Source organism: Danio aesculapii, chromosome 21 (assembly GCF_903798145.1).
Source record: "Danio aesculapii chromosome 21, fDanAes4.1, whole genome shotgun sequence".
NCBI lineage: Eukaryota > Metazoa > Chordata > Actinopteri > Cypriniformes > Danionidae > Danio > Danio aesculapii.
In genome coordinates, this window is record NC_079455.1 from 14574716 (window position 1) to 14597511 (window position 22796).

At 35.6% G+C, this 22796-nt stretch overlaps 2 protein-coding genes across 2 annotated transcripts in view; one reads left to right on the top strand and one right to left on the bottom strand.

The window, feature by feature from the left end:
* Window positions 1–12331, top strand: part of slc7a3a (solute carrier family 7 member 3a) — a 30662-nt gene extending 18331 nt beyond the window's left edge. Inside the window, exons 7-12 of the mRNA XM_056445952.1 lie at window positions 238–377; window positions 1878–1980; window positions 4371–4597; window positions 7801–7967; window positions 9348–9456; window positions 9744–12331. Of these exons, the coding sequence (XP_056301927.1) occupies window positions 238–377; window positions 1878–1980; window positions 4371–4597; window positions 7801–7967; window positions 9348–9456; window positions 9744–9889 (892 nt within the window). The 3' untranslated portion in view covers window positions 9890–12331. The remainder of the gene's footprint in view (window positions 1–237; window positions 378–1877; window positions 1981–4370; window positions 4598–7800; window positions 7968–9347; window positions 9457–9743) is intronic.
* Window positions 12332–15596: 3265 nt separating this feature from the next.
* Window positions 15597–21368, bottom strand: rab39ba (RAB39B, member RAS oncogene family a). The gene is made up of 3 exons (XM_056446428.1): window positions 21041–21368; window positions 20236–20462; window positions 15597–17109 (listed from the first exon to the last, which is right to left on the bottom strand). Exons 2-3 carry the CDS (start codon window positions 20448–20450, stop codon window positions 16683–16685), a joined length of 642 nt encoding a protein of 213 aa, XP_056302403.1. The 5' UTR covers window positions 20451–20462; window positions 21041–21368; the 3' UTR covers window positions 15597–16682.
* Between the last annotated feature and the right edge of the window lie 1428 nt (window positions 21369–22796).

The following is a 22796-nucleotide window of genomic DNA, read 5'->3' on the forward strand; positions in this document are numbered from 1 at the left end:
CTTCGATTTCTCAAAACCTGTCTGCGAGTCCAAATCGGGGCTAAAATCGTGCAGTCTGAACTCTGCATAAGCAACAGAATAGTTTGTTGATGACAAAGTAGTTTGTCCCAAAACCTGCCTACTCCTCTGTTACACGCTCAAAACCTTTTCTTCGTAGAATGCATATATAAAAGTAGAAGGGATTGTGTGTTTATGTTTAGCACTTATCTGAATGTGTGTTTTTTTTGTTTTGCTTAGTTTGCTGGGCTCCATGTTCCCTATGCCTCGAGTGATTTACGCCATGGCTGAGGACGGGCTGCTCTTCCGTTCACTTTCCAGGATGAACAAACGAACCAAAACTCCTCTGCTGGCGACTATTGCGTCTGGAATAGTGGCAGGTTTGTGTTACAGCTTGTTCTGATTTTGCACAACATGCGTCATGTGGCGTACAACTAGGTCATGTGGCCTAGTCCGCATTGAAGATGTAAATGCGACAAAGAGTAGCCAATCAGGACATACTTGTTTCTTTAATAGAGTGTAGCATGAATAACTTCATTCCTTTTCTACAAAAGCCAAATGATTTTTGACCGATAAAACTGATAAACCTTTATAGGCAGGCATGTTTTGATGTTGTTAATTGTTTGTATATGCTTTTGTTGAACTAAACTGAACTAAATTAACTCTTTTTTTTTTAAGTTCAGTTTGTGCTGAAAACTACATTACCCATGATTCTGTGAAGAATATCCACCAATCAGAGAGTGCAGCACAATATGTGTTTAACTCCACCCACTGAAGCCTCTCTATGCTCTCAGAATACCTATATATTCCAATATATATGCAAGTTTAGCTATAATCTTGAAGTAAGCCTTCATGTTGTTCTAATATTTGAGCATAGTGTTAGCAACGGCAATGTTGAGGGTTTGATTCCCTGGAAAAGCAAGAACTGATCAAATGTGTATCTAATGCATAAATATAATGAAATGACATGACACGACGAGCAGCTTTTTAAAATTAGAATTTATTAGAGATTGTCATTTACAGCGCTTAATGGCATTGTAGTCCTTACTCCTGTAAAGATGGGATAGGAAAAGGCGGAATAACTTCAGGACAGAAAAAACAATGTGATATTATGTGACAAATGTCTTGATTTCAAATGTTTGGCTTCATGAAGTGAAGTTTCATAAACTAATTTCGAGAGGAGCACGTGATATGATTGAGCATGTCTGGCCACTCATCTGTAATCAGTAACAATCCAATCAGAGTGATCCTAGTTTACTATAAATGGATCATTTTCTCCCTACTGTTTCTATCTTCGTTTGGAAGAATCCCTCCTTCCACCCCATCTCCTCCTTTTCCTCCCTTTTCTAAAGGGGGAGCTCTCGAGACCTACCTGATCTCGGATCTCCTGATATGCTTATCGACCGGGCGGGAGCCCTGGGCTCCAATATCTCCGAGCTCAGGGTTCTCTCCCGGGACAGCATGCTAAACCTGCTTTATACGCCAAGCATATCTAAGTGGGAACTCTTGAAATGAATGTAATTCAAGTATAAAAGCACATTTATCTTTTAATGTTCAGAAATGTGGGCATGTCTACCATGGTAATTGCTATATTTTACATATTTCATATTGTATGTTATATATTGAGTTCTACGTCACAAATGGTCTTAAAGGTTCATTGTAAAAACCTGCAGATACCCCCAAATATATAAAGCATACAACCAATCAAGTGTGTTGTGGCCCATAATAATAAAAATCTTCTGTTTTAGCTTTTATCGCATTGCTTTTATCACATGATGTTTGACCTCTAATAGTTGGTGATATCTTAAGGTAATGTTTGTAAGCTTTGTCATGTTATGACTAGATAAGATTTCAAACATGTTTATTTTGTCTTCTTTCAGCTCTCATGGCATTTCTGTTTGATCTGGCTGCGTTGGTTGACCTCATGTCCATCGGGACGTTGCTTGCGTACTCTCTTGTGGCCGTTTGCGTTCTCATCCTCAGGTGGGTTTAAACCAGCACCACAAACACTAAGCAGTCAGTCAGCCTTGATTGTTTTAAGAAGCCATATAGTAAAAAAAATTCATAGATATTTAATATAATCCAATTGTGATCATTTCATTTTGAATGACTGTTTTAAGAAGTAAAAGGATTCTTTTCTAAAGTTTTACTGATCTCAAACTTCTGAGTGTTATTACGCACATTTACATCCACTCTAAGCGTGTTTTCACACCTGCCTCATTTAGTTCAGTTGAATCACGCTAGAGTTCGTTTTCCATCTTGGTGCAGTTCACTTGGGCAGGTGTGAATGTAGCAATCGCACTCAAGTGCGCACCAAAAGCAGACCAAAAAGTGCACTGAGACCTACTTGAAGAGGTAGTCTCGGTACGCTTTCAAATGAACACTGGAGCGGTTTGTTTGTGGTGAGAAAATGATCCGAACTAAAACCGACCCAACCGCAAAAAGTACTGTGCCATTTTGGACTAATCCAGCTGCAGTACTCTGATGCACTGTCCCATCTTATGGGGTTTGGAGGAAAAATATTTGTTGACCGCTCTTTACCAACTATTTTAAACAGAGAGTGAGAGAGGAAAAAACATTACCTGATGGATCATTGGTAATATTTCCGGAAGATAACCATGTCGCAGTTTAGCTAAATTAATTCACACCTCCTCCTGAAGTGACTTGCGATGCGCCTTCGCCGTTTGCAATGCATTAAAACATTGAACCGTGGCTGCGGCTGGAAAACATTCCAGAAATGTATAGTTTGTCTAAAGTTATGTATATAAACTCTAGAGTATACTTTGACCAGGGATACAATCAGTCAGCGCAGTCGTGCCTCCATAGTAAAAAGCGACATTTTGTGTCTGCCGGTTTGTTTACTTGTGGGAGCTCCATTGGCATTTTCCCATATGTTAACTCTGACGAATCAAAAAGCAGTTTAGGAAATACTGGCCAATGGGTGATGTGGATTTTGACACATAACTTTTGTCACAAGGACCCAAAAACGGCTGAAAATGCTTCAATGTATCATTTGTTGCCCTTGGTCTGGAGCAAATGAACTGAACCACAGATGTGAAAGCACCCTAATACTCTGATAACTCTCAAAAATCAGCTTATTGAAATAACCTGTTGTCCCAGTTTACATGCAAACCACTAGCACAACGATGCAAGTTTACACTGTAAAATATGCTGGGTTCCACAATTTCTCCATGTTGTCCCAACACATGAAGTTAACTTAATCATATAACAAATTAAAGTGGAATCAACATAAAACAATTATGTTGTACCCAAAAACAACTTAAAACTTGTGTTGTTTCAACTCATTTAAAATAAATAGTTGGAATAAGTACCATGAGTATTTCTTTGAGTATACTTTGTTTACTTTATTAATAAATAAAGGTTTAAGTAATCAAACAGTTTGTCACCAAGTGGTGTTGTTAAAATGAGCTAATATGCAAATCTGACTCCCAAGTGTTTCAGTTGTCATGTTCACGAAAGGAGAACATCACATCACTAGGTTACACAACGCTACACATCAACAGGAAACATACTGCATGATTATGATCCTCTCAAGATGCAGCATTGTGATTCTTGCACTTCTGATGCATGAGATTTTATAGCACTTTGGGTCAACACTCAAACATGATTTTTGTTGCTTGTTCAAACTACTTTGTACGGAAACACCTCAATTCCTGAGATTTTTTTAAGACAACTTAATTGTTTTATGCTCATTCCATTTGTTGGTTATGTTAACTTAATTTGTGTTGGGACAACATGAATGAATTGTGCATTTTTTTTACAGTTAAACGTCTGAGTTTTATGTTATATTTCTTTCACACTTACTTTAAAACATTTTTCTCCTGTGGCTCTGCAGTAAGGATGTGTTCTTGTTACATTTTACACTGTAGTTAACCCACAGAAAGCAGGTTAATATATTTACATGTTCTACCTGTGACCATCAGTTTATATTCCCCATTTATGGCCTTGCTCTGATTAAGGAAAATTCACAGAAAATCAATTTTACCAGACCACGCGCATTGACGACTTAAGCACACTCAGGTTAAGAATGTGCATGTAAACGTTGTGTCTACAATGAATGGCAATGCTTCATGTCAATGCTATCTCACGTTAATTCGGAACTTTTTGATTTAGTGTCTAATTTGTATAAATTCATAAGATTTCATTTGTACAATTTAGAACGATTTGGTCATCCCCCAATGACAGTTAGGGGCGGGGTTTGGTGCCACGCCTACTTTTTAAAATTTTTACATTTTCGTATTCGAAATATACGAATTCGCCACTAAACTGACGAAACGTAAAATAGTTACGTTTCTTCGTGAGATCGGGCTGTTCATACTGTCTGGTTTAACATGTACATTTCTTGTTTCCAGATATCAGCCAGGGAACCTGAGCTCCTCCAGTCAGACTGAGAAGCTGGTGGAGCTGGTTGGTGGGGAGAAGGTGGCCGTTTGTGGAGACAGTGGTGATGAGTATGGCATAGAGCTGGATGACAGTCCTCGCAAGGAGAAATTCACTGCCAAGCTCCTTCTGGTTCCCTCCAAAGACTCGCCAACGGAAATGTCAGGAACTATCGTCTACGGCACAACTGCAATTATCTGTGAGTGAAGATTGGTTTTTCACTTCTTAATGAATGCAAGTTGAAGAGGAGAGGGCTTACTTGAAATGAAAAATAAAAAATAAAATATTACCCCCAAAACAGTGCCTGCACCGCAGTCAAAGTTCACAAAAGCTCAATATCCCACTCATGTACACGTATACTTATCCAAAATTTAACCACACATGCTTACCAAAAATAATGTGCATAGATATATACATAAGTATAGATACATTTCTATTTAGTATACTTGTTCCTGCTGCTTGCAATAAAGCTACAGTGCTGAAATGGCAATGCTGGTAAACTGCCTCTCGACTCGTTCACTGTTAGTGAAATCTCACAATCAAAAAAATAGGGTATTTCATTGCCTTGTGTTTTTTAAATATATATATACACTGTGGGTCAAAAATTCGGGGTAATTTTTTTTTTTTTTTTTTTTTTATTATTTAAAGAAAATGATTCTGTTCATCAAGGCGGCATTTATTAAATGTATAACAAATTGTTACACTGTGGGTCAAAAATTCGGGGTCATTTTTTAAAATTTGTTTTTATTATTATTATTTAAAGAAAATGATTCTGTTCATCAAGGTGGCATTTATTAAATGTATAACAAATTGTTAAATATCTACTACAATTTCAAATAACTGCTTTCTTATTGTATGTAGTTTCAAATGAAATTATTACTCCAGTCATTCTTGCTTTTATACTATTACCATTAACAATATTAATAATAACAATTATTATTAAAGTGATTTCTGAAGGATCATGTGGCTGAAGGCTGGAGTAATGAAGCTGAAAATTCATCTTTAAAATCACTGGAATAAATGATTAAATGAAATTATAAACTACTTTTGAATAGTTATTTTATAGTTCAATAACGTTTCACAATTTTACAATGTCTGCAGCCTTGGTGAGCAGGAGAAGCTTATATTAAAACATTTAAAAATCCTACTAACCCTAAACTTTTGACCAGTAGTGTATTTATATTTTTTGTTTTTTAAGTTTTACATTAATTATATTATGTAATAAAATAGGAACTATTATTTTAATAACTATTTTAAATATTACTTTTAATAATAATAACTATTACTAATATTATTACAAAGCATTTTCAGTTTGGATTTTTGGCCAAATACATTCAGAACTTTCTGTTTCAGCTCGGAATTTGAATTACGGTGCATTCCTACTATACAATAGTCAACATTTGAAGTGGATCACCACCTTTCATCAAAGTTGTCTTAAAACCATTGAACAACACCTATTCTTGTCCTAGAACATTTTTGAAAAACATTTTGGATGTTGACTGCTATATGCTGTGAAATTGAAGAAAAAACTGAAACAACTACAGGGCGAAAAGTGAAATGAGTTTGTCTTATCTGGAAACACATTTGACTTGTCATTGGTCTGTGATGATGATTATGATGATGTAGTCATTAGATGGTGTGGCTCTGAGGAGCCGCCTTCTTTCACATGTAAATCTTCCAAGCTCATTTACTCTGTTCAGTGCTTTGAGATCACATGCTTGCGAGTAAAAATATAAATATATGTTATATTAAAGAGGTCATAATATTAAATTATTTGTATAGATATCTACAGTGTATAGACCGTTTTGAGGGATGTAAACAAAAACAATGGTCTCAAAGTATTTCCTGTTTTACATTTTAATTTCTATAGCTTATGAGAATCCAAAAAGAGCCACAAATTAATAAATAATATTCTAACGTTATGATTGAATTGCCTTTTGTTATGAAATAGTTTGACGAGCAGGAAATGTTCATGGGCCAATGACATAACCACATGTTGCTGACAGGCCAAAGCAATCTCACGGCAATTCGTAACTTTTTGATTTAGTGGCTAATTCGTGTGAATTCCTACGATCTAATTTGTACAATTTAGTACGATTTGTTCATCACCCAATGACGGTTGGGGTTAGGGGTGGGGTTAAGTGCCACACAGCCTTTTTAAAATCTTACATTTTTGTACGACTGAACTCATAGGAATTAGCCACTAAACTGACAAAACGTTAAATACTTACGTTTCCTCGTGAGATCAGGCTGGACAGGCACGTAGAAACGGTGGGCAGGGAGGACTAGCCTTAAAGGCCCAGTACAAAAAAAACAGCAACCAGGTTTTACTGGCTATAATACAGACACTTCAGACAGCTATAACAAATACTCTGATGGTTGTTTTGAGCTGAAACTTTACAGACACTTTCTGGGGACACAAAAGACTTATCTTAAATCTGGAAAAAGGGGTAACCTATGTGCCCTTTAATATCAATCATACCACTGAATTGAGTTAAAAACGCAATACTTAACATTACAATCTCACTCCCTTTATCAAATAAATCTAGTAATGCTGAATAAAAGATAACATTTTTTAAAATGATGACTGGGAAATCTTGATTAATACATTTATATTCACAATGTCCTATTTCTGATTCTTGATTGATTCGCTAACAGGGTGTCCACGAGGTCTTAAAAATAAATTAGAGAAATTTAAGGCCCTTAAAATGATATTAAAAGCCTTAAATACTAATGCAAGGTATTAAATTTTGTATCAGTATGTGAAAGTTTGCCTGAATTTAATCTGTGAATATTGGGATGCTGTGTAGTTTATGAAATCGATCAAATCTTGCTGTAGTTGACATCATGCTGCTTTGTTTACTGCAGTGATGAAACCCCATTATTCCTGCTGTTTTAGGTGCCACCTGCTGGATTAGTATTTTTATTCAGTATATGAATAACATTTTAGTTTAGGATTTGTTTCTTACAATCAGTATTTATTAAATATACTGTAAATTAAAATGTCGTCAATGTTACCGGTTGAAATCTAAAGTGGCGAAGAGGTCTTAAAATGTACGATAAGAGTCTTAAAAAAGGTCTTAAAATGTAATGAATTTCACTCTCTGATTCCTGTATATACCCTGAGTAAATACTTTGTCATATTTGTAAGAATTAACAGTGAAAATCTGAAATAATGTCAAGAAATGAAAAGCCACAGACCTCTATATTACTTAAAAAAAATATATACATTTCAAGTCCATAAAACAGAACCATCTCTTTAAGATTAATATGGAAAAAATGCTTCTGAATATCCTCTTAGAGACTTGTTTCTACATGAATGTTGTTGATCTTGAAGAGTGCTGTGATTGACTGATGGATCTGGCAGTGATTTCTAACTCCAGCATCTTCTGTTGTGTGTAGCTGTGCTGATCACGGTGCTGTGCGTGGTTTTGGCTCAGCGTCTGGAGTCCATCATAAATCTGGAGATCGTGTGGGTGACTGCGTGTGTCATTCTGGTCCTGCTGTGCGTCCTATGTGTAATTGTGATCTTCAGGCAGCCGGAGAGTAAAGAAGCTCTCACCTTCAAGGTACCCCATGTCCCCGATATTATTGATTTTGGCTTTTAGTTATGCTACAAATATTCACCTTGAGTCAGAACGCAAGTAGTGAAGGAATGCGTTATTAGATCCAAGGTTATTTTTGTAATTAACACTGATACTATTTGTCTAAAACATTTTTGTAAACACAAATAAAATAAAAACGTCATTAAAAATGAAAACCTGAAATAAATAAAACTGTCTTAAACAGTTATTTAAAAATAGCTGTAAAAATGATAAATAATAATCTTATTTGAAACTTGGCAGAAATGTTTATATAATCAATCAAATATTAGCATAAATAAATTAAAATGAAGTAAATCAGAAACAGTCAAATATTCTCCTAATTTTTTTTCATTGCTGTATATATAATATATAAGATCAGCTAAAGGAACTTATTATTAACTGTGTATAACTAATAAATGTTGACAGTCGTTTTTTCAGCACCAAAAGAGTGTTTGCTCTGGATGTTTGTAAAAAAAATCTTCCTTGCCCTAGTTTTTGAGTAATTCTTTTTACTCATGTAACATACAGAGTTCGTACGGGTGCTGGAAATCCTGGAAAATGCTTTTTTTAAAAATATTTTTTAATATTTTTAATATAGTGTTTTCAAGGTTAGAAAAGTGCTTGAATTTTGGATAAAATGCTCGAATCTGCTTGAATTTGAAATTGCAATGCTTTCATAATAACTCCTCTAACGGAGTAGTTTTCCTTTTAGCTTAAAATGCATTTTGCACATAACAAAAACCATTTGACAAGTGGGACATTTGCCATACAGTTAAAACAGTACCTTAGTCCTAACCTAAAGTAATATTGACAATAATAAAAAGTAATATTGATGAAAGCTTGTGGGTTCCATATTTGGTGACTGATTTTCTTAACAGCTGACATAGTTCATTAATTTGCAGCAGGAATATTCTCGGACTCATAAGGATTTAATTTTTGTTACATGACTTTTGAATATAGGTGGACATGAAAGTTTGGTACTACACCGAACACAATCTGACTGTAAGCTCATTTTTTGAGAAATCAACTTTAGGTCGAAAGAGACCAAACTTAAAAAGATACTTCATCCAATAACTGAACTTTTGTTTTGTTTTTTTAGGTGAACTATTTCAATAAATCTATGCTCCAAAGTATTCAACAATTTAAGTTGAAATGTCAATTTGTGTTATTTAAACTAGCACAATAGATTTAAATGTGAAAAGTACATACAGCAAATATAAATGTAATTTATCGTGGTTGTTAGGTGCTGAAAAAACATAAAAATGCACCTTGAAAGTGCTTGAAAAGTGCTGGAATTTGAAGTTGGAAAAGGTGTAAGAACCCTGAATATATACCATCCTAAATGTGATCTGTTCCTTTATGCAGGTGCCTCTGTTGCCTTGGCTTCCTCTGTTCAGCATCTTTGTCAACATTTATCTGATGATGCAGCTGGACGTGGCCACCTGGTGCCGCTTCACCGTGTGGATGGCCATCGGTGAGCACATCTGTTCCTCTCAGAGCATTAGTTTGCTTCCAAATTTCCTGATCATTTCCTCACCCCCTGTAATGTCGTACAAAATGTTACTTTCAGCAGAAACTTTTAATTTCAAAAAAGAAATATAGGTATCTATGAAATAAAATTTCTCTAATTGACCCAGCTGAGGAACTTAAGGTCTTACCTAGCGAAATGATTTTCTTATTCAAAAAGAAACTCGTGTTTGTTTGTTTATTTGTGTTTGTTTACTTGGTTTCAACCTTCCCATCTCTGCTCTCCATTTCCAGGTTTTGCCATCTACTTCGGCTACGGCATTTGGCACAGCACTGAAGCCATGAATAGCTCGGTCCGAAAATACGAGCCAGCCCTTCAGAACAAAAGCCCCATCTATTTAGGCGGTGATGAGAGTGAAATTGAGGGCATTTCTCCTTGATGAAGAAAAAGAAAGAAAGAAAGAAAACCCCGACAGGCATGTTTCCGTTCAAGTCTACAGATTTAATTTTATTGTAGAGACTGCCCCGACCGCTCAATTCAGGTTGCTTTTAGCAGAAGCGTTAAGTGTTTCCCGTTAGAAATGCAGCCTTGGCCCCACAGCGCTGTAGATGTTGGTTTAATGTCCGTTCGGCTGCTGCTGTAATTCACTAGTACTGTAACGGCCATTTTGTCTGGCAGACAATGAGCTGACTGTGTACAGGGTATTATGTTTTCATCATCGAGGTCCAAGCGCATTTTTTGTTCGTGCGCGGAAAGGCCTCCCGACTCGAGTCTAAACTGTTTTACTGTCAACCTTGTGGTTTTTCAAGGTTGTGAAGTACAATAGAGGCCCCTAGTGTTCAGAATGTGAAATCGGCAATACCTTCAGACAGTATTTGAGGTCATTGGTTACTGTTAGGCGGAGGAATTGAAGAATTAAGACTGACAAGCTTTTAAAATTTTTTAGCATGGCTGAGGCCCCATGTGTATGAGAGTCATCCAAAGAGTGCGTGGAAAATAACAAAACCGTTTCCATTTTCCTAAATATGACAGCTGTATATGGGGATAATGGGATCAGCGATAAAAATGATAGTATTTTTAAGCGTGTATGAGAGTTTCGAATGGCTCATATGAGGTCAAGCCAGAGAATTTTCCATTTTACAAAAAACTAAATTATTTTTTTGGGAAAAACCTGTTTTATATGAATATTTATAGTTTACCCATTCACACAAGTTCCTAAGACTTGATTATACTTTAGCAAACTGTATAACAGCTTTTATATTTCCAGACGCTGCTTAAAAAAGTTGCTATGTAACTATTGTTTCTGCTGAAACTACTTGCATTACCATTCAGAAGTGGTTGTTTTCTTCAAATATGTTTTCTTCAAGAAAGAATTCAATTGTAAAAGACGTTATATATTTTTTTTTCCTGCAAAAGTATTAAGCAGCACAACTGTTTTCAACACTGAAGACAAGAAATGTTTCATGAGCAGTGAATCCGCATATTCTGATTTCTGAAGTATCAAGATTGAAGTAATGGCTGCTGAAAAATTGGCTGAATTTGTTTACACATGCATGTTTACTTCAGTTAAACGTGCAATCACACCATGTCATAATTACAGAAGTCTTGAATTCTGAAGTGATGAAACTTACTAGAATATACTTTTACACAGACCATCATTCATTCACAATAAAACTAATGTGTACTTCGGCCTTTCAAATATATAATAATATGTTTTGGAATTTGAAATATCCCTTAAATTATGATAATTCGCTGTTTTTAGTAAACGAATCGGTCAAATATCTACGGTTAACTGTTTAATTGCCGATAATAACTACAGCTGACTTGAAAGATTCTGAAAGCTACTGATATGGTTTGAAGGACTGACTGTATTTGAACAGTATCGGCTGAGCAGAAACTGTAGTTACCATGCTAGCTTTGTTAGCAAGGCTAGTCTGCAATAATAACCAACTCACAGGTCAAGGGTTAAACCTAAACTTGCCTGAGGAATGAAGATCTAATGAAACAGGCTCCGAATGGCCTTTCTTTCATATCTAAAGGTGTAGATACTTGAGAAATAAGCGTCACTATTGCTTATAATTTTATTATTATTGTTGTTTTTTCATTGAAACTTGTTCTTGGCAGCTTGGCTGTTGAGCTCATGTACCGTTCTCTATTTTTGTTCAATATTGTAAAGTAGTGTATTACTATTGTCAATTATCTTGTTCACACATCATATCTTTTTGATTTGTTTATATAGTATGACTATTTAACCCTTTGGAGAGCTGAGTTTCAGCTCCGTTTCAGCCAGTTTTGGTTGGTTGTGTAGTTTATTTTTGGTAGTGTGTTCAGATAATCAGAGAGAAACGAAGGCTTGTCTATAAGACAAGATGGAGGTTTAAAATCACTTTTTAAACACTATTTTTTAATTTAAAACCACTATTGTTTTAAACCCATTGCTGTCTTTAATGGATTAACATGATTAGAAGCCTATTTTTGTATAGCTTTACTATCTGTTTCGCAATCAACTGAGTTGTTGTTTACATGTACCAGACATGTAAAGTTTAGCATGTAAACATGTCCGAACACTGTCTGATTCCAGGCATTACAAACTTTTGATTCAATATGGAGGCTTGTGTCTCCTGTAGATCAGTGCCTGATCTTTCAAATGTACCTCAAAGTTGGTTGGTAGATATCAAAATAAATACCAAGTCCTGTTATATGCCTTTGAGATACACTTGTAGTGTTACATGTGTTTGTTTATCAGTATATGAATATATATATTTTGTTTGTCCTTGGGTTTTTTAAAATTGTAAATATTCATGCCATGTACAAAGAAAATGACCTGTATTATAAACATTTCTGTTTTTCCTTTTTTAAAATAAAATGTTTCGCAAAACAATTGTGGATTTTTTGTCGTGGATTTTCAGCAAAATATACGTGAGGGAAATCATTTTTAGACACGAAATCTTTTGTGTCACACATTTTATTGATAGTTCATTTCATCTCTCACACAAGATGAATAAATACGCAGTTAATAGTCATTTCAGTCAACTAAATGACAGGGTATTAGTCTGTAAGTCAAAAAAAGTACATTTCAGCAGCTACTATAATGTGGAGTGACGGGTAACAGTTTTGAAAGTGAAGTTTATTATGAAGAACCAAAACAGGAAAAGGGGGCATCAGTTCTGTAGCGATATCATGACTGACTTTAAAGAACAAAAAGACAGGAAATTCAAACGTGGTTCCACATTAATGTAGATATTCGGAAAGATTAATAGTTTTAAGTTTAGCAATTTGCTAGCTTAAATTAGCAAAATGCATCACTTTTGTTTGGTAATTAAAGTTCACCCAAATAGTTTAAATTTGATAATTTTGCACCATTCATTTGTGGCAAAATTCTTTGTTTTTTTTCTCATGTTGAACGCAAGAGAAAATATTTAGAAGAATGCTGGAAACGGATAAAGTAGCCAACTTTTTTTTTTTTTTTTTTTTTTTTTTTTTTTTTTTTTAGTAGACGTCTGGCTATCAGTTTCCAAATCACATTTGTGTTCAACAGAGGAAACTAATAAAGATTTGCAAATACAAAGGGTGAGCGAAATTTAAATTGTAATTCGAGCTATTATTTTAATTTTAGATTTTAATTTGTAATTTTTGACTGAAACATGAATTTAAGTGTGGGGAAAAAAGCAGTATTCACATACCCTGTGAATGTCTCCCCCTGCTGTTAAATTCATGAATTCCCAAATAAACCATAAACAAACTTTCGGATTGATTACTGTTTGAAATCATTGTTCATCAGAGCTGCGTTTAAATGATCAAAAATGTTATTATTATAATTTTTTTTAATGTGGTCACACTTTATATTGATGGTTCGTTTGTTAAATTTAGGGTACATTGCATCTACATGCCAACTACTTCTCATTAGATTATAAGTAGACTGTTAGGGTTGGAGTTAGGGTTATGGTAAATTGACATGTACTTGCAAAGTTTCTTATAGTCAGTTAAATGTCTGTTGAAGGAGCAGTATCAACAGAAATTAAGCAGACAGTCTGCTAATACTCAAATGGACCATCAAAATAAAGTGTTATCCTTTAAATGCTATTTAATACTCCAATCTACGGTGAAGAAACAATATTTTTGGGCTGCTTCATGTTTTTTTTTGGAGGGGGGGGGGGGGGGCATAATAAAGGTTCAAGTAATTAATTACAAAGATCTTGTACATTAAACGTATTAACTGTCACTTTTGCTCAATTTAATGCATTCTTGCTGAATAAAGGTATTAAAGGGTTTGTTCTCTCACCACAAAATTAACATTCTGTCATCATTTCCCTATTCACTCATTTTTTGGTTCCAAACCCAAGTTTGTTCATGTCCTGTGTTCTCATACAACAAATAAACAGGCCAGTAACTGCCAAAAATGAGCAGACATGTTTCTTCCACTGGCGTTAGTTACTGTTCTTCCAAAGAAAACAAACCTGTGCTATACTTAATAACTTTATATTCACACATGCTCAACCAATTTGCCTATGTAAACTAAATCTGCACGTACAGATTTGTTTTAATATGTCAGGTAGGTTAAGCTTAAAGGGATAGTTCACCCAAAAATGAAGAATCTGTCATAATTAATGTCTTATTCACACTAGCAATGACTTTGTAGCTGTCTGTCGCTCTAGGTGGTGACCTGCAAATGCAGGTCTGTGTAGGTCTACAGCATGGAGAATACAACCGGCCTCTGAGCTAAGAGAGAATCACGTGAGCTCTACTGGTGCTACTACTTGCAGTCACTCAAGAAAGTCTCTTCATTTGCATAAAGTTGAAGGACTCTCAACTTTGTCGCGTTGCTCGACACATCCACCTGGTCGCCAATGGTGGCTCACCTAGACGGAGTCGCCGGAAGTAGCGCATTCTCTGCTGAAAGCTTGTCACTCGTAGTGTGAATGAGACTTTACTCCTGGTTTGAGTTTCTTCTGCTGAACACAAAATAAGATATTCTAAAGAATGTTGGGGTGGCACAGTGGGTAGAGTCGTTGCCTCATAGCAAGAAGGTCGCTGGTTTGAGCCTCTGCTGGCTCAGTTGGCATTTCTGTGTGGAGTTTGCATGTTCTCCCCGTGTTCATGTGGGTTTTCTCCGGGTGCTCCAGTTTCTCCCACAGTCCAAAGACATGCTCTATATGTGAATTGGGTAAGCTAATTTGGCCGTAGTGTATGAGTGTATGTCCTGGTCCTGCAAGGTTGGGGCTTGAGCTTTGGGCTCGTAAAAATTAGATGTTACGAAACATCAACATGATGCGGCTAAATATCAACTTCGATATAAATGGCCCTGGGAGTGAGTAAGTAAATAAAGAATGTTGAAAAAAACATCCACTGACTTCCATAGTATTTTTAGGGATGTCCAGATCCTATTATGTGTTTGGAAATCGGGCCCGATCACGCGGTTTCAGACTCGATCGGAATCGGACATTACCTCCCGATCAGGACTCGAATATGCATGTATATATATATATTTTTTATTCTCATTATTTTATTACACATCTATAATTATGTGGTAGCACAGAGTTGGACCTCTTTCTTGACTTCACACAGAAACATCAACACGTGCGATATGACATCACTTTGTTGCAGAGACGCTATTGGTTAAATGCCAAAGTAGAACACGGAAGTAGGTGGTTGCTAGATCGAATATGGTTGCGGCCGGAATTTAATGAGAATTATTTATATTCTTCATTAAATTATTCATTAATTGTATTTTTTTAACGGCTTCCCTTACCCCAACCACAAACCCAACCATCACAGCAGTGTAAAAACAGTAGCTGTACCGAGTATTATTTATGTTATCTATTAAATTACCCAATAAATTGTATCTTTTAACACCTACCCCCACCCCAACCCTAAACCCAACCGTCACAGTACTGTAAAAATAATGATTATTGTTATACAGTGTCATTAAAAAACCTGCTATATTAATGTGCATATCGCACTTCTGGCCGGCCGTGTATCCGATCTATCCGAGTATGTCTGCGTTCTGGAGGTATTATAAAGTAGATAATGACAACATTGCCATAGCAAACTGTGAGATTGATAAACTTGGGATTGCCTGCCGGGTATTTTAAGTTGAGGTGCTATTTGTTTTTATAGTAGATTTTTTTAAATATTTACTGTTGCACTCAAGTCCAAACCAAAAAAAGTATTGATGTTATTTATTATTTGATTGTTCAGGCTACCTCACAGCAGTGCTCTGTTTGTTAACAGAGTTGTTGAATGTTAAAATAAGGTGAATTAAACATCCTGCATCTGTTTCTTCGCTCTTTTTTATTCTTTTTTTGTATTATAGAAATATCGGTTCAGGTTTCGATATCGGTATATGCTCAAAACCAGATAACTCACATTTGGATTTGAGGGCAGAAAAATCTGATCGGGACATCCCTAGTATTTTTAAAGTTCCTACTATGGATATCAATGGCTTCATTGATACAATGGATTTTCAACAGAATAAATAAACGTTTTGAACCACTTAAGTGTGAGTAAATTTCATTTTTGGGGTGAACTATCCCTTTAATGTTTAATTCTGAATAAAAACTTAACTCTGTTCATCATGTAAACTGATTATTTCTCTTCAGATTATTTGGATTAAACCAACTTAATTCGTATCGGTTTACTTTTTGACCATCAGATTTTCAAATGAACAATCTATCAGTGGAGAGACAGAAATCTCTCAAATTTGAGGACAAAATACAAACAAGAGTCTTGTGTATTTGAAACAACATGAGCGTGAGTAAATGATGACAGAATGTTCTCCGTTTTCCCTCATCAAACAAGCTCTTTAATAACAAACAAACAAACAAAAAGAGCAATCACCGAAAATCATTTTTAAAAGGCTAACTTTAGTGAACACATAAAGGGCTATTCAGTCCATTGTGACATACGCCTTGATCTTCTCATGTTCTCAAATCACTGCCTGAACATTTAGTGTAAACAAAGAATCGTTGTGTTCCTGCAATCGTTTACTCCAACCTTTCCCACAACTCCATTCTGCAGACTAATCAAAGCTTCAGTGAGTTCTCCAGATTTACTAAAGTTTGCAGATCTGCAGCTCACAGTATTTCAGCGAACAGGAAGTGTGTTTAAAGTAACTATGGAAGCAGGAGACACTAGTTGAGAGGATGGAGAGTATTTGTGGGTTTGGCGACAGTGGGAGGGAGAAGGACGGCGCTGGAGTTGCAGTAAAGTATGGTGAAACGAGAGTATGGTGATCAACAGAGGCAGCGGCGGTCACTCTTGGTCACCTCCTCGGACGAATGCACCACATTGGGCACAAAGCCGCTCTTGACCCCCTCCCAACCCTCCTGGATGGTAATATCTCCACATTTGACCAGCTCAAAGATGTCTCGTGTGAGCTCGGTGAAGGCTTTCTCCACGTTTATGGCGTCGCGGGCTGACGTCTCCACGTAGCGCATGCCGTAAGCGGCCGCCAGCTTTTCGGCCTCCTGCTGGCTGACCTGCCGCTGCTGCTCCAGGTCGCACTTGTGTCCCACCAGGATGAAGACGATGCTGTGCGGCTGTACATGACTGCGCGCCTCCTCCAGCCACTCGTGCACATTCTGGAATGAGCGCCGGTTGGTGATGTCGAAAAGCAAAAGGCCACCCACTGAATTGCGATAATAAGCCCTTGTGATAGATCTAGAGCGCATGCAGAGGAGAAGAGCAGATGATTTTTAGACAGCCGCTGGATCAGGTGGTGTATTATGTCAGGAATAAATGAATTAATAGATGGATTGAGCTGTATTTTATGTATTTAATATCATACTATGGTGCTGTTGAATGCTTGATTTTGATTGGCTGATGTACAGTTGAAGTCAGAATTATTAGCCCTCTGAATTATTAGCCCCCCTGTATATTTTTTTCTTCAATTTCTGTTTAATGGAGAGAATTTTTTTTCAACACATTTCTAAACATAATAGTTTTAATAACTCATTGCTAATAAATGATTTATTTTATCTTTCTAATCTAATATCTAATATTTTACTATATATTTTTCAAGATACTGCTTAAAATTTTAAGTATCTTGCTTAAAATGAAATTGTAGGGCTTAACTGGGTTAACAAGTCATTGTATAAAATATATATTATAATATTATATATAATATACAGTGCATCCTGAAAGTATTCACAGCGCTTCACTTTTTCCACATATTTTTATGTTACAGCCTTATTCCAAAATAGATTAAATTAATTTCTTTCCTCAAAATTCCACACACAATACCCCATAATGACAATGTGAAAAAAGATTTTTAGAAATTGTTGCAAATTTATTAAAAATAAAAAACCTGAAAAATCACACATACATAAGTATTCACAGCCTTTGCTCAATACTTTGTTGATGCACCTTTGGCAGCAATTACAGCCTCAAGTCTTTTTGAATATGATGCCACAGGCTTGGCACACCTGTCTTTGGGAGTTTTTGCCCATTCCTCTGTGCAGTACCTCTCAAGCTCTATCAGGTGGGATGGGAAGCGACGATGTACAGCCATTTTCAGATCTCTCCAGAGATGTTCAGTAGGATTTAGGTCTGGGCTCTGGCTGGGCCACTCAAAAACATTCACACAGTTGTTGTAAAGCCACACCATTGATATTTTGGTGGTGTGCTTTGGGTCACTGTCCTGCAGGAAATTGAACCGTCGCTCCAGTCTGAGGTCAAGAGCACTCTGAAGCAGGTTTTCATTCAGGATGTCTCTGTACATTGCTGCATTCATTTTTTTCCTCTATCCTGACTAGTCCTCCAATTCCTGCTGCTGAAAAACATCCCCACTGCATGATGCTGCCACCACCATGCTTTACTGTAGGGATGGTATTAGCCTGGTGATGAGCAGTGCCTGGTTTTCTCCAAACATAACGCCTGGCATTCACTCCAAAGAATTAAATTTTAGTCTTATCAGACCAGAGAATTTAGTTTCTTATGGTCTGAGAGTCCTTCAGATGCCTATTGGCAGATTCCAGGTGGGGAGTGGCTTCCGTATGGCCACTCTACCATACAGGCCTGATTGGTGGATTGCTGCACAGATGGTTGTCCTTGTGTAAGGTTCTCCTCTCTCCACTGAAGAATGCTGGAGCACAGACAGAGTGACCATCGGGTTATTGATCACCTCCTGATTTAAGGCCCTTCTCCCGATCACTCAGCTTAGATGGCCAGCCAGCTCTAGGAAGAGGCCACTGTACTCATTGGAACTTTCAGAGCAGCAGAAAATTTTCTGTAACCTTCCCCAGCCTTGTGCCTCGAGACAATCCTGTCTCGGAGGTCTACAGACAATTCTTTTGTCTTCATGCTTGGTTTGTGCTTTGACATGCACTGTCAACTCTGGGACCTTATATAGACAGGTGTATGCCTTTTCAAATCATGTCCAATCAACTGAATTTACCACAGGTGAACTCCAATTGAGCTGCTGAATCATCTCAAGAATGATCAGTGGAAACAGAATGTACCTGAGCTCAATTTAGAGCTTCACGGCAAAGGCTGTGAATACTTCTGTACATGTGATTTTAATTAATTTGAATAAATTTGCAACAATTTCAAAAAATCTTTTTTTTTACATTGTCATGTGTGTAGAATTTTTAGAAAATAAATTAATTTAATCCATTTTGGAAAAAGGCTATAAAAAAGGGTGGAAAAAGTGAAGCACTATGAACACTTTGCGGATGCTCTGAATGTTCTGTAGACAATTAAAGAAAAATACAGCTTAAAGAGGCTAATATTTTTGACCTTAAAATGGTTTTTAAAGAATTAAAAACTGCTTTTAGTCTAGCCGAAATAAAACAATTAAGACTTTCTCCAGAAGAAAAAATATTATCAGACATACTGTGAAAATTTCTTTGTTCACACATCATTTGGGAATTATTTAAAAAAGAAAAAAAAAATTCAAAGGGGGGCTAATAATTCTGACTTCAACTATATATATATATATATATATATATATATATATATATATATATATATATATATATATATATATATATATATATATATATAAACCAATTTGTAATTGTAAGGTCTAAAAGATGAAACACGAATGAGATTATAAGTAAGCTCCTCACATGTTTGTGTATATCAATGTATAATAAGAGGCATAAGCTTGCATATTTACTGAATTACAAAAAAACACTACTATAGATAGGGCTACTTACTGTTATTATTTATATATATTTATCATCTGTTTAGTGTGTCTCTTATTTTATTTCAATGTTATATCTTAAAAAATATGTAACATCCATAAACTAGCATATACAACCAGTACAACTTTTTTATCTTCATAAACACACGTTGTGCTTATGAACATTTTATCTTCATAAACACAACGTCTTTGTGTTTGTCAATAAAGTCTCAATAAAGTAATTGAACAGCTGTGTTTTTTAATTGAGCAGGACAAATCAAATAACTTGTGTCTTTTTAAAAATAGCTAATAGGCTTAAGTAATTTCTGAATTTACAGTAAATTTCAGAATATTTGTAAAACTATACCATTATATTACCTCAGTGCAAACTGTTATACCCTAACTTAGCGTTCTTATTTTCATATTTGATTTTGATTGGCTGAAAATCTCACTTGTGCAGGATCATCAATAGTTTTATCTTGGTTTCCTGAAATATAAAGACTACATATTTTAAACACATCTATCTGCTAAAAACCTTTTTTTAGGTGTACACTAGCACTCAAAAATAAACAAATCTCCCATTTTGCTTTCTTTAAGCCATTAAACAGTTCACTGAACTTTGATGTCTGCATGTAAATATCATCAAATACCACCAGATGTACCTGAATCTCTCCTGGCCTGCTGTGTCCCAGATTTGAAGCTTGATGCGCTTGCCAGGTTCAATCTCCACCAGCCGGGAGAAGAAATCCACGCCAACAGTCGGGTCAGACACCTGTGCAAAACGTCCTTCTGTGAAGCGTCTGATCAAACAAGACTTCCCCACCGTCGAGTCGCCAATGACAATCAGTCTGAACTGGTACAGCCATATAGCTTCCATATCTTACTTGATCTGTCAAGAAAGAACAGTGTGACTGGATTACACAGTAAAACAATGCTTAGCTACAGTCTATCACTGGAATATGCTAGAGTCAACATTTACTCACTTGAGCTTTCTATTTTGATTTACTGAACTCAAAATCATATTATGGTCTTAAAAGTTATTAAAATAGACTATAAACTGAGCCTTGTTCTTTAAATGTAAGGTTATTTTTCGTGTTTTGTCTAAATACCTTAATACACATATAACTCGCGACCCTTAATTTGCAGCCCAAACCAAGAAATACACTTTATATTCGAAATATTTTGCAAATTAACATGTCTGAGGTGAAATTGTCCAAAAGTGCTAGGCCTGCATGAATTGTAAGGGTTTATATGAGTACATATACATTTTGTTTAATAACTAAATATTCACACAATGTGATGTAATAATCAATAATAAACAGTTTCATGCTTCTTCTTTAGTATTAAAACGATGACTGATGACTAAAGCTAGTTGCTCAAGCTATCTAAACATAAAATACTTGCAGGCCTACGAGTCGAGCATTAGATAAATCGCTTTATGGACGCATATTATAAACACGTTATTACCTTCGTTGTGCTTCTCACTGTATGTGGATGGCAAGCCCCATATTCTTCGCTTTCTTTCAATCAGGAAGCATTAACACCGTGACGATCCCAGGCAAGGCATCCAAGCGTTTTTGAGGATAATTGTGCTACTAGTCCCGCTTTGAATGTGCACTAAATGACCAAACGAATGACCATGGTCGATCTGAGGCGTTTGCATCAAGATCTGCTACTGCCCGTAAATTCTTTGTAAATTCATATTGTCAGTCTCATCATTAGAGATAACGAGATGTTTGTGAAAATGTGCTGATGAAATGGCAGTATCATCAGCATCATATAGCCTGACTCATCCCTCATCAGTACCATTACCGTAATGGCCGATGGAGCGACGCACTGCTGGACGTGTCCCAAATCTCTGCTCTCTGACTGGACACTTCCGGGAGGACCTGAGGGCAATAATAATAATAATAATAATAATAATAATATTAATAATAATAATAATAATAATAAATAGGCTAATAATAATAAATAGGCTAATAACAATAATAATAACAATAATAATAATAATAATAATAATAATAATAATAATAGCAATAACAATAACAATAAAAAGCTAAAAATAGCAATAACAACATCAACAGCTGAGAGCCTTGCTAAGCAAGGATGGGCAAAAATACATTGAAATGTATTTTTAAATAAAATACTAAATACATAACTCATACATTTAAACTGTCTCAAAAGAAACTACGAAATACAGCAAATACATGCATTTCTGCATTTTAAAAATACTACAAAATGCTTTTAAAAGGTAGCATAAAATTTCTTTGCAAACCTTCCATCAATAGGCCTATTCGATTAATCCCTTCACCCCTTTCACTCAGGGGAAGTTGTGGTCTAATGGTTTGTGAGTTGAACTTGTAACCCAAAGTGGCTTTCTCTTTGGGTTTGCTATCAATTTTTTACAAATCTCATACTGAAAGTCCTGTCTTAAAGATGATATCCTTTGGTTTGAATAATTTAATGCAGATAATGAGTCAGAACAATTCAGGGTTCCATACAATTCATTCATGTTGTCCCAACACAAATCGAATAAGTTAACTTAACACTTTTAACAAATTTATGTGGATTAAACATAAAAAAGTATGTTGTCCCAATGAAATCTCTAGAATTGTGTTGTTTCAGCTCATTTTAAATAAGTAGTTTGAAAAAGTAAAAGTATTTTTTTGGAGTGTATGTTGATTATGTTTCCACACATTGCGAGACCATCCATATTCCATCTCATTTCTTACACAAAGATGCTGAATTGTATTCTATAGCCATTATATGTTTCTGGTCTTAGCATTGCTCAGCAGCTGTTTTCAATGGTTGTTGACTTGCTCCCTCACCATTTGTCTGTTACTTTCTTTAAGCATTATTTCCATCTCTCCAATCATTCACCACCTTCTTAAAAATAAATTAGCTTCTTGTTCTGATCTCAAGTTTAGGCAAATACAAGGAAAGCACCAATAAGAGGCTTCATTTAATGATGTCATTATGCACTGTTGACTTATTGCAAAGAATTTTACTTTAAAAATACAAAAAAAAATACAAGACACAAAAGTATTGTTATACAAAATATTGACCCATTTTCATAAACCCCATAAAATGCAAATGACAAAATACTATTTTGTATTTGAAATATGTAGTTGAAATACATTTATCAATACTGCCCATTCATGTTGCTAAGCATCAGCGAATTTCACACAAACTGTCAAAAATAAATATTATGGATCAATTATGG

Bases quoted from the DNA above. Each gene is read 5' to 3' on its own strand.
- rab39ba (XM_056446428.1), bottom strand. From the start codon at position 20,450: ATGGAAGCTATATGGCTGTACCAGTTCAGACTGATTGTCATTGGCGAC. The intron at 17,110-20,235 runs GTACATCTGGTG...CATGCGCTCTAG, and splicing joins GCAGGCCAGGAGAGATTCAG to ATCTATCACAAGGGCTTATT.